This window comes from Trichosurus vulpecula, chromosome 5, assembly GCF_011100635.1.
Source record: "Trichosurus vulpecula isolate mTriVul1 chromosome 5, mTriVul1.pri, whole genome shotgun sequence".
NCBI classification, from domain to species: Eukaryota; Metazoa; Chordata; class Mammalia; order Diprotodontia; family Phalangeridae; genus Trichosurus; species Trichosurus vulpecula.
This window is the reverse complement of record NC_050577.1, coordinates 103,147,203-103,160,113: the sequence shown is the minus strand read 5'-3', so window position 1 is coordinate 103,160,113 and position 12,911 is coordinate 103,147,203. Positions and strand designations below refer to the sequence as shown.

At 37.6% G+C, this 12,911-nt stretch overlaps 1 protein-coding gene across 1 annotated transcript; it reads left to right on the top strand.

Annotated features, from left to right (window-relative positions):
* Positions 1 to 1,612: 1,612 nt before the first annotated feature.
* LOC118850984 (taste receptor type 2 member 41-like) lies at positions 1,613 to 2,557 on the top strand. The gene has a single exon (XM_036760586.1). The coding sequence runs from the start codon at positions 1,613 to 1,615 to the stop codon at positions 2,555 to 2,557; it is 945 nt and encodes a 314-aa protein (XP_036616481.1).
* Positions 2,558 to 12,911: the final 10,354 nt, after the last annotated feature.

Genomic DNA, 12,911 nt, shown 5'->3' with positions numbered 1-12,911 from the left:
CTTCACTATCCGCATGGTCCTTCTCTTTTTAGCCTTCTTTTTTGAGAACTCATGACCTCTTAAGGCAGATCATTTCGTCTACCAATATCCGTTCCTTTTCAGTTTCTATCCATTGTTCATAATTCTGCTCTTTGTGGACAGGTAAAAAACAAAAGAAAACAAAACAAATTCTTCTTCAAACATTTGAGAGCTGCTATTATTCCTCCCTACTCTCCCACTGTTTTCTTTTTTAAAGGCTAAAGAAACCTAGTTCCTTAAACTAACCTTCAAATGCAATGGTCTCCTGCCTCTTCATCATGCTGATGACCCTTCTTTTTTCAGCATTCTTCCTAAGACATAGCCACTAAAATCTGAACATGATACTTAAACATGCTCTGACTAGGTCAGAGAACAATAGAACTATAATTCTCCCTGATTCCGGACATCATATTTCTATTAATGCACCTTCAGGTCTTACTAGCTCTTTGGGTGCCACTTCATCTGTTGACTCATACTGAGTTTGCTTGCACTAACACCCCAACCACCCCGCCTTTTTCATACAAATTATTCTGGTCATTCCTTTTCTAAGTTTCAGGCCATCTTTAGTTAATATATTATTACTTCCTTCATCCTCCTGAATGACACCTGGAATATTTAAAATACCTTTCACACATTTATCTCTATTCTGGTTTTCCTGATGCAAATTTAGTAGTTGGTTGTTATGGCTGGTTCTGTTCTTGTCTTCAATCCTCCAGGGGTCTACTGAAGGGTTGCCTCATTTCTTCATGCTATTCTCTCTAAGGGTCTCTGGCAAACTCCAATAGTCTTCCTGTTAGAAGCTTGCCCTCCTTTTTCCCTTTCCATGCTTCTTCTTTCTGGGTCAGCTTGGATTCCTAGTTCATTTTCAAAACTGAGATTATTGACAAGTTTACCATTTGTACTCACATTTCTCTTTTTATTCATCATTAGGTAAAGGCCCCTCTTGGAGGAGTGTTCATCTTTGAAAAAGAACATTTTGTACATAATAGTCACAAAAATGTAATTCATCTTTCTCTTATCCTTACCTATCACAAGCCCTAGACTCCAAGTGTTGGCAGGTGATAGAAGAATAGGCATATTTTCAGAGAGTAGGTTTGGGATGTAGCTTTCTGCAGTAGAAGGAGTACTAGCTCTCAAAATACAGGACATGGGTTCAAATCCCACCTCTGATATTTAATACCTGTGTGACCTTGGGCAAGTCACAGCCTTGCTGGCCCTCAAGTTTTTCATTCACAAAATTTAGGGATGGGACTAGACAGCCCCCAAAGACCCTTCCAGCTCTTGATCTATGATATGACAGAAAGGCTCAGTTTCCAAGACAGGAGCCCAGAGAAATTATTTTCACTGATCCAGGTAAGGAATGCAAATCACATGCATTTGAGTAGTGGTAAAGTGAGGCTGGTGGAGATTTGCATCCATACAGACCTGCATAGAACTGTCCTCCCCAACCTCACAGGGTTTTCTAATTACACTGTGACTTGGAGAGAAAGGGTAGAGCATTCTCCCTGCACATCTCATCAAGCAAAGCAGGAGCTCTATAAATCAGAAGCTAAGAGAGACTTAAGCAAGAGGTGTCATTGTAGGAGTGACCAAAATGATGGGACTATTCACAACCTTTGCCATGGTTCTCTATATCCTGTTTTGCTTCCTGGGGATCCTGGCTAATGGCTTCATTGTTGTGGTACTGGGAAGGGAGTGGGGTCGATGCCACCGGCTGTCTCCATGTGACATGATCCTGATCAGTTTGGGTGCTGCCCGTTTCTGCCTGCTGTGGCTTGGAATGATACACAGTTTTTACTATTTTCTTCACCACCTGCAATATTCCAAGGAGCCTACCCACCCACACTTTGGGATTTACTTTGATTTTTTGCATTCGGTCACATTCTTGTTTGTCGCTGGGCTTAGCATCCTCTTCTGTGTGAAGATTGCAAATTTCACTCATCCCATTTTCCTTTGGCTGAAGTGGAGAGTCAAGGAACTAGTACCCTGGTTCCTACTAGTCTCCTTACTAATCTCTTTCATTGTCACCGGGCTGTTGTTTGTGAAGAACAATGCTTTGTACCAGGCATTCTTGCAGGGGACATTCTCTGGGAACATAACCTTATGTAGCCTCAGTAGAAAACTAGAAATCTGCTATTTTCTCCCTTTGAAACTCATTATTTTTTCTATCCCCTGTTCTATGTTTGTAGTCTCAATAGTTCTGTTGATTACTTCTCTGCAGAGACACTCCTGGAGAATGCAACATAGTGCCAACAGTGCCCAGGATCCTAGGACTCAGGCTCACACCAGAGCTCTGAAATTACTGATCTCCTTCCTAGTCCTTTATATTCTTTCTTTTACATCTTTTGTCATTGATGCTACTTTTTTTGGCTTTGGAGGTACCTGGTATTGGCCACGGCAAATTGTGATTTACCTGTCCACATATGTTCATCCCTTCATTCTTATCCTTGGCAATTCCCAGCTAGGAGGGGCCCTCATGAAGCTTCTTCTTCTCCTTAAAACCTTCTGGAATGACAAGAGGCTGCAATCTCCTATCTGAAATAAGCACTTCTGTCTTCGAGACCGAAGAAAAGACTCTAATGAGGACTGGAGCAGAGCACATCCTTTGACCTCAAAATTTTCATCCTATTGAAGTCTGGATAGAAATTAAACATTTTCTGCATTCACTATTCTCATACTCAGATATTCAAATGAGTCTGTGACATCATGGATTTAGGAGTGTCTGACTTCCAGTGAGGCCTTATTGATGCCTGTCTATGCCTGCCCATCCTGCTTCACTCTTGTCCCTCCTTGAGTTCACCATAAGGGGTGTCCAGCTTTCATATTGGAGGCCTCCCTTTCTCCTGACCTTTGGAGAGTGCCAGTGGAATACTCTGGTTGTTTTCCTGTCTTCTTCCACCTGTGTCCTCTTCTTCTAAGAAAATAAAAACCATCATGCAGCTTTGAAAGGACATTTTCTTTTTGAAATAACCACAGTGACTTTTTACAAATGACCCTTGGAAAGGTCAGCTCTGAGTTTTCATAACAAAAACTAAATATTCAAAGATGTCACTGATGCTTTGTTTATCACAATATCCATGTGCTGAAACAACTTTATTTTTCTAATTAAAAAAACCTTTAAATTTCTATTTAAATGTTATTTTAAAGCCTTTAGTTCTGACCAGGATAGAAGGTGTTTGGAAAATCAATGTGAGGAAATCTTGATTAGAATATTAATTGTGGGTGGCAGGCTATAAGAAGCTGAGGTTGCTAGAGTCAATGCCAGATATTAGAAGAGGCCACTGTAAGTAAATTTCAAGGAACAGTTTTTTTTTTTACTGGAAAGGAGGAAGTTTATAGAATCTTCTTTGATTTAGAGCTGAAGGGACCTTAGAAGACATTTACATGGCAAGAAAATGAAACCTAGAGAAATGAAATTACTCTAAAGTCATAGAGGTAACTTGAATTCAGGTCTTTTGAGTCCAAATCAAGGCTCCTTTCCCTAACCAGTGGTTTCAACTTTTTTGTTTTTTGGCCTTCTTTCAACAACAATAACATAAACAAAAACAACAACACAAATATATTATGAATCCCCAAGGTAATTCAATATTATTACTACTTATAATAACTAAAATGATAACTTTTGTCCCCAAAGGCTCAAAATTAAAATGTAAATTATATAATTTAAAATATACAATTGAATACTAAATATAAAATTATATAACTGTGATTATAAACCCGTTAAAATATTTTATGTTTGATATTCTCTAAGAATTAAAAGAAGTAATTCATTAAGGCTTCATGTGCTTACATATGATCTGCAGCACTTCAGATTAAATTTCTTTATATTTTTGTTGAATAAAAATAACACTTTAAATGAAGTGACAACTTGGATGATGCTAGTATACTTTAATAATGATATATAAATTTGATTTGGAATTTGGATTCTCCTTATTTGAACAAAGGTTTGCAATATTTTGCTCAACACCAGACAAACACAGTTTTAAGTCTGGTTCTTCGTGAATTTTATTTCTTTTGAATTATAACAAGAATGAAGTGAAAATGCTTGCTTACACAAATATATGGTAGAAAATTATAGGATATTGCTTATTCATCGATGAAGTCAGTGTTGTGAGAAATTCTAAGCCTTTAGGAGTTATAATAGACCAGTATTTCTGGACTTTCAGTGTGAAGATCATTGCTCTTACTGTTAACACCTGCGGGCCATTAGATAGAATACCTCTCTCTTTGTTTTTCACTTTACTGACCAAGCCCTCTACAAAAAAAAATCATATCTATCTATGACACCAGCATTTCGTTTTGGCCTTGTAATTGTACTGCTCTAATCAAACACAAAATTTTAGGGTTCTATAAAAATTACTCAATTGGTTGGTAAGTCATTATTACATAATGGAAAGATCATTGGTGTTGGAGTCAGAAACCATGGGTTTTAATCTTGACTCTGCCAGTAACAGGTTATGTATAATTTACCTTTTGGCATCTCATAGCCTTCATTGGTAAAGCAAGAACATTAGACTCAGGGATTCTTAACCTTTTTTTGGTGTCGTGGACCCTTTTGGAACTCTGGTGATGCCTATAGATCCCTTCTTAGAGTAATATTTTAAGTTGTATAAACATAAAGTACATATGAATGTAAAGGAAATAAATTGTATCATAATGCAAGCATTAAAATTAAATGAAATAAATTCATAGGTTGAGAAACCCTAGTGCTGTTATTTACTACTCTTATTTTGTTCAATTCTAATGTACTACACAGCCCTGACCTCCTTCTCTCCTGTTTCTTACCTTCCTATTTTTGTCCAGCCCAGAAAAAACAAACAGTCATTAGTCATTATTTGGCTGGATATTGCAAAGAGTAAAGTCAAAATAAGGACAGTAGCAGCATTATTTGGGACATCAGAGAAGTATGCAAAGGGACCCCAGAGGTCATCTATGTAGGCCAGCTCATGACTGAACAGGAATTCCCTCTAAAACATACTTGACAAGTGACCATTCCACCTTTACTCAATGACTTCAAATCAAGCCTTCTCAAATGAGAGGGCAACCGAAGCCTCCTAAGATAGATCATTCCTCTTTTGGGTAGCTTAAGGCTTTTGTCTTTCAACAGCTCTTAAAATACCTGAGAACAGCTATAACTGCTATGTTTTCCCCACTAAGTCTCCTGGAGGCTAAACTCTCTCACTTTCTTTATCTAGTCCTTCCCACTTCTGACACCAGCTTGTCAGTGTTATTTGTGTGACCTTGAGTAATATCACTTATCCTTCCTCTGAAGTTTCCTCATTTGTATATAAAATGAGAGGTTGGACTAGAGGTCTCTGAGATCTCTCCCTGCTCTGAATCTATGACCCTGTGACCCTTTGCCATCAGACTTCTCCTCCATTGAATGTTTTCTAGCTTCTCCTTCCTAAAATGTTGGCACCTAGGACTGAATACAGTCCTTGAGCTGTGATCTGACCATTACAAAGGGACAGTCCTATAGTCAGGAAGGCCTGAATTCAAGTCCTTCCTCTGATGTATACTAAATGTGTGACTATGGATAAATCATGTATAATTTCATTGCTCCAGGTAATTAATTTTCTAAGATTCTGAGTTTTTGACCAATTGTCCTGTTTGTGTCCTTGAAGGGAATTTCCACAGTAGGCATTCTCCATTCTCCATTGTCCTACGATGAAATCATAGGCTTGGGTTTTATTTAAAAAACAAATAAACAATTAGCATTCCTGGTGCTTTGGGGCCTGGTACAATGTCTCGTGCTTAATAATTGCTTAATCAATGCTTATTGAATTGTAATGATAATCAAGGTTACAAAATGATGTTGTCCAGTCTGATGCAGTGAAGGAGAGTGGCTCTGAGGTATTTAATTCTCATATTTTGGCTTCCTCAATTTTTTTTGTAAGATTTTACAGTTTTGAATCAGAGACATTTTTTGATCTATCTTGAAACTAGATAAAATAAATAGGCAAAACTGATGATTTATAGAAGTCACAGAACCATATCAAACTGAAATAAAAAATAATTCAACAGAATACAATTTGAGTAATGGTGTGTGTGTGTGTGTGTGTGTGTGTGTGTGTGTGTGTGTGTGTGTGAAGAATGGAGTTAGTGGTGGAGAGGAGGCATACAGGAACTCTGAGCAACTTACTCAGAGACTCACCTAGGTTTCCCAGGGTTGAGGTAGAGATGCTAAAATGCTTGATGATTGCTTGTTGATTTGAATTGAATGGAATTGAATTGTGGGGCTGTCTTCATTCTTTAGCTGAGAGGGAGATGTAGCATACTCTAGCCAGGCCCATCTTACTCAGCATCTTTGTTCAACTGTCAGTTTCTTTGGGACAGAGATCTTATTTTTTGTAATGTTCATTCCTGGTACTTTCTAGAAGACTCTACACCCCTTAGGAACTCTGTCAGTGAGGGTGTTGACTAATTGGTCTGGTCTGGTTCAGAGGAGAAACCTGAAGAGAAATTGTATCCAAGCAGTGATTTATGTCACATATTTACATCCCTTTATGGGCAGTGAGAAATTCTAGGGCAGCTCCTGCTACTCCTAGGTGGGTCAGTAACCATCCTCTTCTCACCTTCATCCATCTTTCCCTTTCCCTCAGTATTTCACCTGGTCTCAGTGATTAACCTTGGGCAGCAGACAGGCTGTCACAGGAGGGGCAGTATTTTATCCAAGGAGGATTTGAAATGGATGTCTTCTTCTTCATTCCCTGAATTGTGTGTGTGTGTGTGTGTGTGTGTGTGTGTGTGTGTGTGTGTGTTGGGGGCATGGGGAATGGGTGTAGGGTTGTGCCATTCATGGCGTTAAAGGTTACTAGAGATACAGGAACCCCAAGACTGGAGGTCCCAGACAGGGTCGGGGCCATCTGGAATGAATTCAGGGATTCAAACATTCTTTAAATCGTGGTGGCAAAGATTTATAATTAAGTTTTTCAGTGGGCAAGAGTTCTTAGGGAACCTGCAATCTTAGAGGGGTACAGTTATTGTTTATATAGGTTAAACTATAGTAAAACATATGTCAAATATGCTAACTAAGTGATTCAGGGCAGGATTAGAGAGTAGTTAAGGAGTGGTCAGTTCTTAAAGGAGCATACACTTTTGGTATCTACTTTGTAGGTATTTTACCCAGAATTCACTGGGAAATAGCCCAAGGTGGGGACATGGAGGTGTGGTTTTAGGCCTGAAACATCATTAAGTCAACTAAAGGTCAGGGCTGACTGGGAAATACCCAGGCTGCTGTCATCAATGTCTTGTCGGACATTAGAGTTAGGTTGTAAGGCCCATCTTTAAGTGAAAGATCTTTCCTGCCCATTGAATAGGCCTCAGGTGGAGCCAACAAAGGGAGGCCTGATTAGAGGTAGGCCCACACCCTTTCACTAACTAGATGTGAGGCCCTGAGTGGGCTCTGAGCCCTCATGGTCCTGAACAGGGTATAAGAGCTCTGAGGTTGGCATTTTGTCTTTGGGGGGCATACTCATTGAAAGAGTGCTGGTGATGAGCCTCTGCGTAAGCCTGAAGCAGCCGCCCAGGCTTTGAAAACCCAGATGTTGGTGCTTCTCTGATAACTGTATATTATGATTTGGTTAGACAGAAATGTTGATCTGTTTATGTTGTCTCTGTTTGTGGTTTCTGTTTGTATTTGCTCTGAAGTTCACGGTGCTGGATTTTCCCCCTTGAATTAAGTGAATGGTATATATGTGTTTAATTAAAGTAAGATTACTAACCTAATAAAGTTGCTTTCCTTAGAAAATCAGATCAAAAAATCCATGCTAGCAGCCCTCCTGTGTGGTAGTGTTATTGGTGTTACACAGCCATAGTAGTGGCAAGCAGCATTGTTGTTTCAAGTATACATCTATCTAAGTCTAGGATACATATGATAGGTCAGTGAGTAATGGATATCTCTATGAGCCAGTACACAGCCGGTTCAAACTAATAAATTCTACAGGTGAAGCTGGCCACTGTATCAGGAAGAGAGATAAATGTTTTGCTAGGGCGTGCTGTCCTTGGGCTGGAGAGAAACTGCCAGGGACACTGTCTTGAGGCTAGGGAGAGATGTGATTTGAGAATTGGGGTCCAAGCATAGGCACCCAAACAGCTCATCATTGCAGGTAGCTAATACAGGGCTAGAAGTCCCTTGAAGTTGGTTATTCTCTCCTGATCCCTTCTTCTTCCTCTTCCCCCTCCCTCAGTTTTCCCAAACAGCTACTTTTCTATACCCACAGTTCCAATCCTCTAAATTCCTACTGGAATAAACAATTTGAAAATATTTTATCTAAACTTTCAATTGTGCTCCAGATTCCTGGTCCAACAAACCTTTTTTCTATGTCAGCTTTTCCTCATATGGTCCCACTCTTGTAGAAGCCCTTTGAGCATTAAAGAAAGAAACTTGTCCCTATTACTCCACCTGGGAGTGGGTAATGGACAGTCTTAAAGTAATGGATGGTTAGAATGCAGGGTTAGAATAGACTGGGCCTCTATGGCTCAGTTATGCTCTATAATTCTTACGGTCATACTCATGTAAAATGAGTATAGAGTTGGTGTCGATTAAGGGAGAAGGCAGAGCATATGTTTATAACACTTAACTCTTGGAACTCTGAATGCTGTAAGAACAACAAGAAACAGGAACAACAGTGACAGTCAACATTTATAGAGTCCTTTTAGCTCTTAGCACTTAACTCTAGGAGGTGGAGCCAATGTGGAGGAGAAAAGGCAGGAACTTGCCTTGGCTCTCCCCAATTTCTGTCCAAAGAACTTTAAATCAAGTTTCAAAATGAATTCTGGAGCAACAGAACCCACAAAATGATAGGGTGAAACAATTTTCTATCCCAAGATAACTTTGAAAGACTTCAGGAAAGATCTATCTCCCTTTGGTAAAAGGATAGTGCAGCCCAGCACAGCTGCTGTCTGGGTAAGTGAAGGGATACTGCTAGCCCCAGCTCAGATCAGCAAACTATGCCTTACATCGTGGTTCATCAGGCCAGAGGCAGAGTGGGCTGGCTGTGAGGCCTCCAGTCAAGATTCAGCAGGCTTGTGGTCAGGTCTGGCAGGCCTAGAGGCCCCAGCACAGTTGGCTAGACTAGGCTGGGTGACACCAGCACAGCATCTGAGTAGCCCCAGAGATCCTGGCACAAAAAAACAGTGACCAGCAGCCTGGCCCTTAGTTCCAGAAACTTGTGACAGTGCCCTTTGTACCCCAGAAGCAGATCTCAACTTTAAAAGTCATGAAATAGGCTAGAAAAGGAGCAAAAAACAAACAAACAAACAAAAAAACTATAGTGACAGGAAGATCAAAACACAAACTCAGAAGAGGAAGATGATGTCAAAATGCCTACATGTGAAGTATCAAAGAGGAGTATGGATTGGTCTCAGGCCCCAAAAGTCCTCATGGAATTGCTGAGAAAGGATTTTAAAAATCAAATAACAGAGGTAGAAGAAAAATTGAAAAAAAGAAATGAGAGTTACGCAAGAGAATCACGAAAAAAGAGTCAATAGCTGGGCAAAAGAAAAGAAGTCCTTAAAAAGTAGAATTGGCCAAATGCGAAAGGAGGTACAAAAATTCACTGAAGAAAACAACTTCTTACAAAGCAGAACTTGCCAAGTGGAAAAGCAGTTACAAAAGCAAAGTTTACTAAATAATTCCTTAAAAATTAGAATTGGAAGACTTGCTTGGGTTGATGCAAAGTGAAATATACTGTGTACAAAATAACAGCAGTATTGTAAGATGATTAACTGTGAATGACTTGGCTATTCTCAGCAATACAATGATCCAAGACAACTCTGAAAAACTTACTATGAAAAATGCTATCCATACCCAAAGAAAGAACTGATAGTGTCTGTATACAGATTGAAGCATACTTTTATTCCCGTCTTTATGTTTCCTGATTTTTTTGCCTATGTTTTCTTTCACAACATGACTATTATGGATATATTTTGTATGACTACACATGAATAATGTAAATCAAACTGCTTGCCTTCTCAGTGAGGGGGGTTGTGGGGAGAGGAATGGAGACAATTTGGAACTCAAAGTTTTAAAAACAAATGTTAAAAGTTGTTTTTATATGTAACGGGAAAAATGAAAAAAAAAATCAAACAAAAAGATAAGATTGGGCAAGTGGAGGCTAATGACTCCATGTCACATCAAGAATCAATCAAACAAAAAGAAAAGAATGAAAAAAATAGAAGAAAATGTAAACTGGAATTCAAATATCAAGGAGTTATAGTCAGGATTACACAGGATTTAGCAACTTTTACTTTAAAGGATTGGAGAATTTATAATATCATATCCCAGAAGGCAAAGGAACTTGGATTACAACCAAAAATCAACTACCAAGCAAAAGTGAATATAATCTAACAGGGGAGAAAGTAATCATTCAATGAAATAGGGACTATCAAACATTTTGATGAAAAGATCAGATCAAAACAGAAAATTCAGTATTCAAAAACGACTCAAGAGGAGGGAAGAAAAAAAACATAAGTTATTCAATATGTTTAAACTTTTTACATTCCTACATGGGAAGTGAAACTTGTAACTCTTAAGAACTGTATCTCTGTTAGGTCAGTTAGAAGGGATGTGCATAGAGGATACAGGTAAGTTTTGACTTTGAGGGGTGAGAAAGAAGAATGCACTGGGAGAAAAGTAAAGGGAGGGGCAGAAAGGGGTAAATTATATCACATGAAGAGGCATGAAAGACCTATTACAATGGAGGGAAAAAATGGAGAGGGACAGTAAACATTGTTTGAACCTTACTCTTGTTGGATTTGGCTCAAAGAAGGAATAACATACACACTCAGTATGGAATAAAAATCCATCTTACCTTATAGGGAAGTAGGAGGGGAAGGGTTCAACGAAAGAGTGAGGGACTGATAGAAGGGAGGGCAGTTTGAGGGAGGAGGTGGTCAGAAGTCAAATACTGGGGAGGAGGGACAGTGTGAAAGTAGAGAGAGAGAAAAGTATTAACAGGAAAAGTAGGATGGAGGGAAATACACAGTTAGTAATCATAACTATGAATGGGAATGGGATGAACTCTCTCAAAAAATGAAGCTGATAGCAGAGTAGATTAAATACCAGAATTTTATAATGTGTTGTTTAAATGAAACACATCTGAAGCAGAAAGACACACAAAGTAAATGTAAAAGGCTGGAGAAGAATGTATTATGCTTCAGCTGAAGTAAAAAAGGCAGAGGTTGCAATCTCAGACAAAGCAAAAGTGAAAATAGATCTAATTAAAAGAGATGAGGAAGGAAACTCTATCTTGCTAAAGGTACCATAGGCAATGAAGTAATATCAATACTAAACATCTATGCACCAAATGGTATAGCATTCAAATTTCTAAAGAAGTTATATGAATTATAGGAGGAAATGGACAGTAAACTATACTAGTCGGAAAACTCAACTTCCCCCTCTCAGGATTAGGTAAATCTAGCCACAAAATAAACAAGAAATAAGTTAAGGAGGTGAAGTTGAAAAGTTGAGGAATTTTAGAAAAGTTAGAAATGACAGACTTCTGGTGAAAACTGGATGGAGATAGAAAAGAAAATACCTTTTTCTTAGTGGTACATGGCACCTATACAAAAATTGCCATATATTGAGTACCTTAAAATCCTCACAATCAAATGTATAAAGGCAGAAATATTAAATGTATCCTTTTCAGATCATGATGCACTAAAAATTACATTCCATAAAGGCAGTGGAAAGATAGATTAAAAATTAATTGGAAACTAAATAATTTAATCCTAAAGAATAAGTGGGTCAAAGAACAAATCCTAGAAACAATGAATAATTTCATCAAATAAAATGACCCCAATGAGACAATATAGAAAATTTATGGGATACAGCCAAAGCAGTACTTGAGGGAAAATTTATGTCTCTAAATTCTTATGTTAATAAAAGAGAGAAAGAATAGTTTAGTGAGTTGGGCATACAGAAAAAAAAGCTAGAAAAAGCACAAATTAAAAATCTTCAGTTAGATAAAAAATTAGAAATCCTGAAAGTCAAAGGAGAGATTCAAAAAATTGAAAGTAAGAAAACCATTGAACTAATAAATAAAACTAAGAGCTAGTTTTATGAAAAAAAAAAAGAATAGATAAACCAGTGGTTAATTTAATTAAAAAAAAAGAAAGAAGGAAACCCAATATTCAGTATCAAAAATGAAAAGGGTAAATTCACCACCAATGAGGAAGAAATTAAAGCAATAATTAGGGAATACTTTGCCCAATTATATGCCAATAAATCTGGCAATCTAAGTGAAACAGATGAATATTTACAAAATATATATATTGCCCACATTATCAGAAGAAGAAATAAAATATTCAACCCCCTTTTAGAAAAAGAAATTGAAAAACTATCAATGAACTCACTAAGAAATAATCCCTATTGCCAGATGGGTTCACAAATGAATTCTATCAAACATTTAAAAACAATTCCAACAGTATATAAAGTATTTGGGAAAATAGGCAAAGGAGGAGTCCTATCAAATTCCTTTTATGACCCAAATATGGTGCTGATACCTAAACCAGGAAGAGCCAAGACAGAGCAAGAAAATTACAGATCAATTTCCCTAATTAATATTGATGCAAAAATTTTAAATAAAATGCTAGCAAGGAGATTACATAAATACATTACCAAGGTCATACACTATAACCAGGTAGGAGATTATATATATATGTATATATATTATATGTATATATACACACATATATTAATATATACACACATACATATATACACATATGTACATGTATACATGTATACATACATATACATATATTATATGTACATATGTGTGTGTGTATACATATACATATATATGTATATATATATATATATATATATATATATACACACCATGAATATAGGGCTCGTTCAATATTAGGAAAGCTATCAGCATAATTGA

Excerpts from the sequence above, each read along its gene's own strand:
- LOC118850984 (XM_036760586.1), top strand. The coding sequence starts at position 1,613 with ATGATGGGACTATTCACAACCTTTGCCATGGTTCTCTATATCCTGTTT.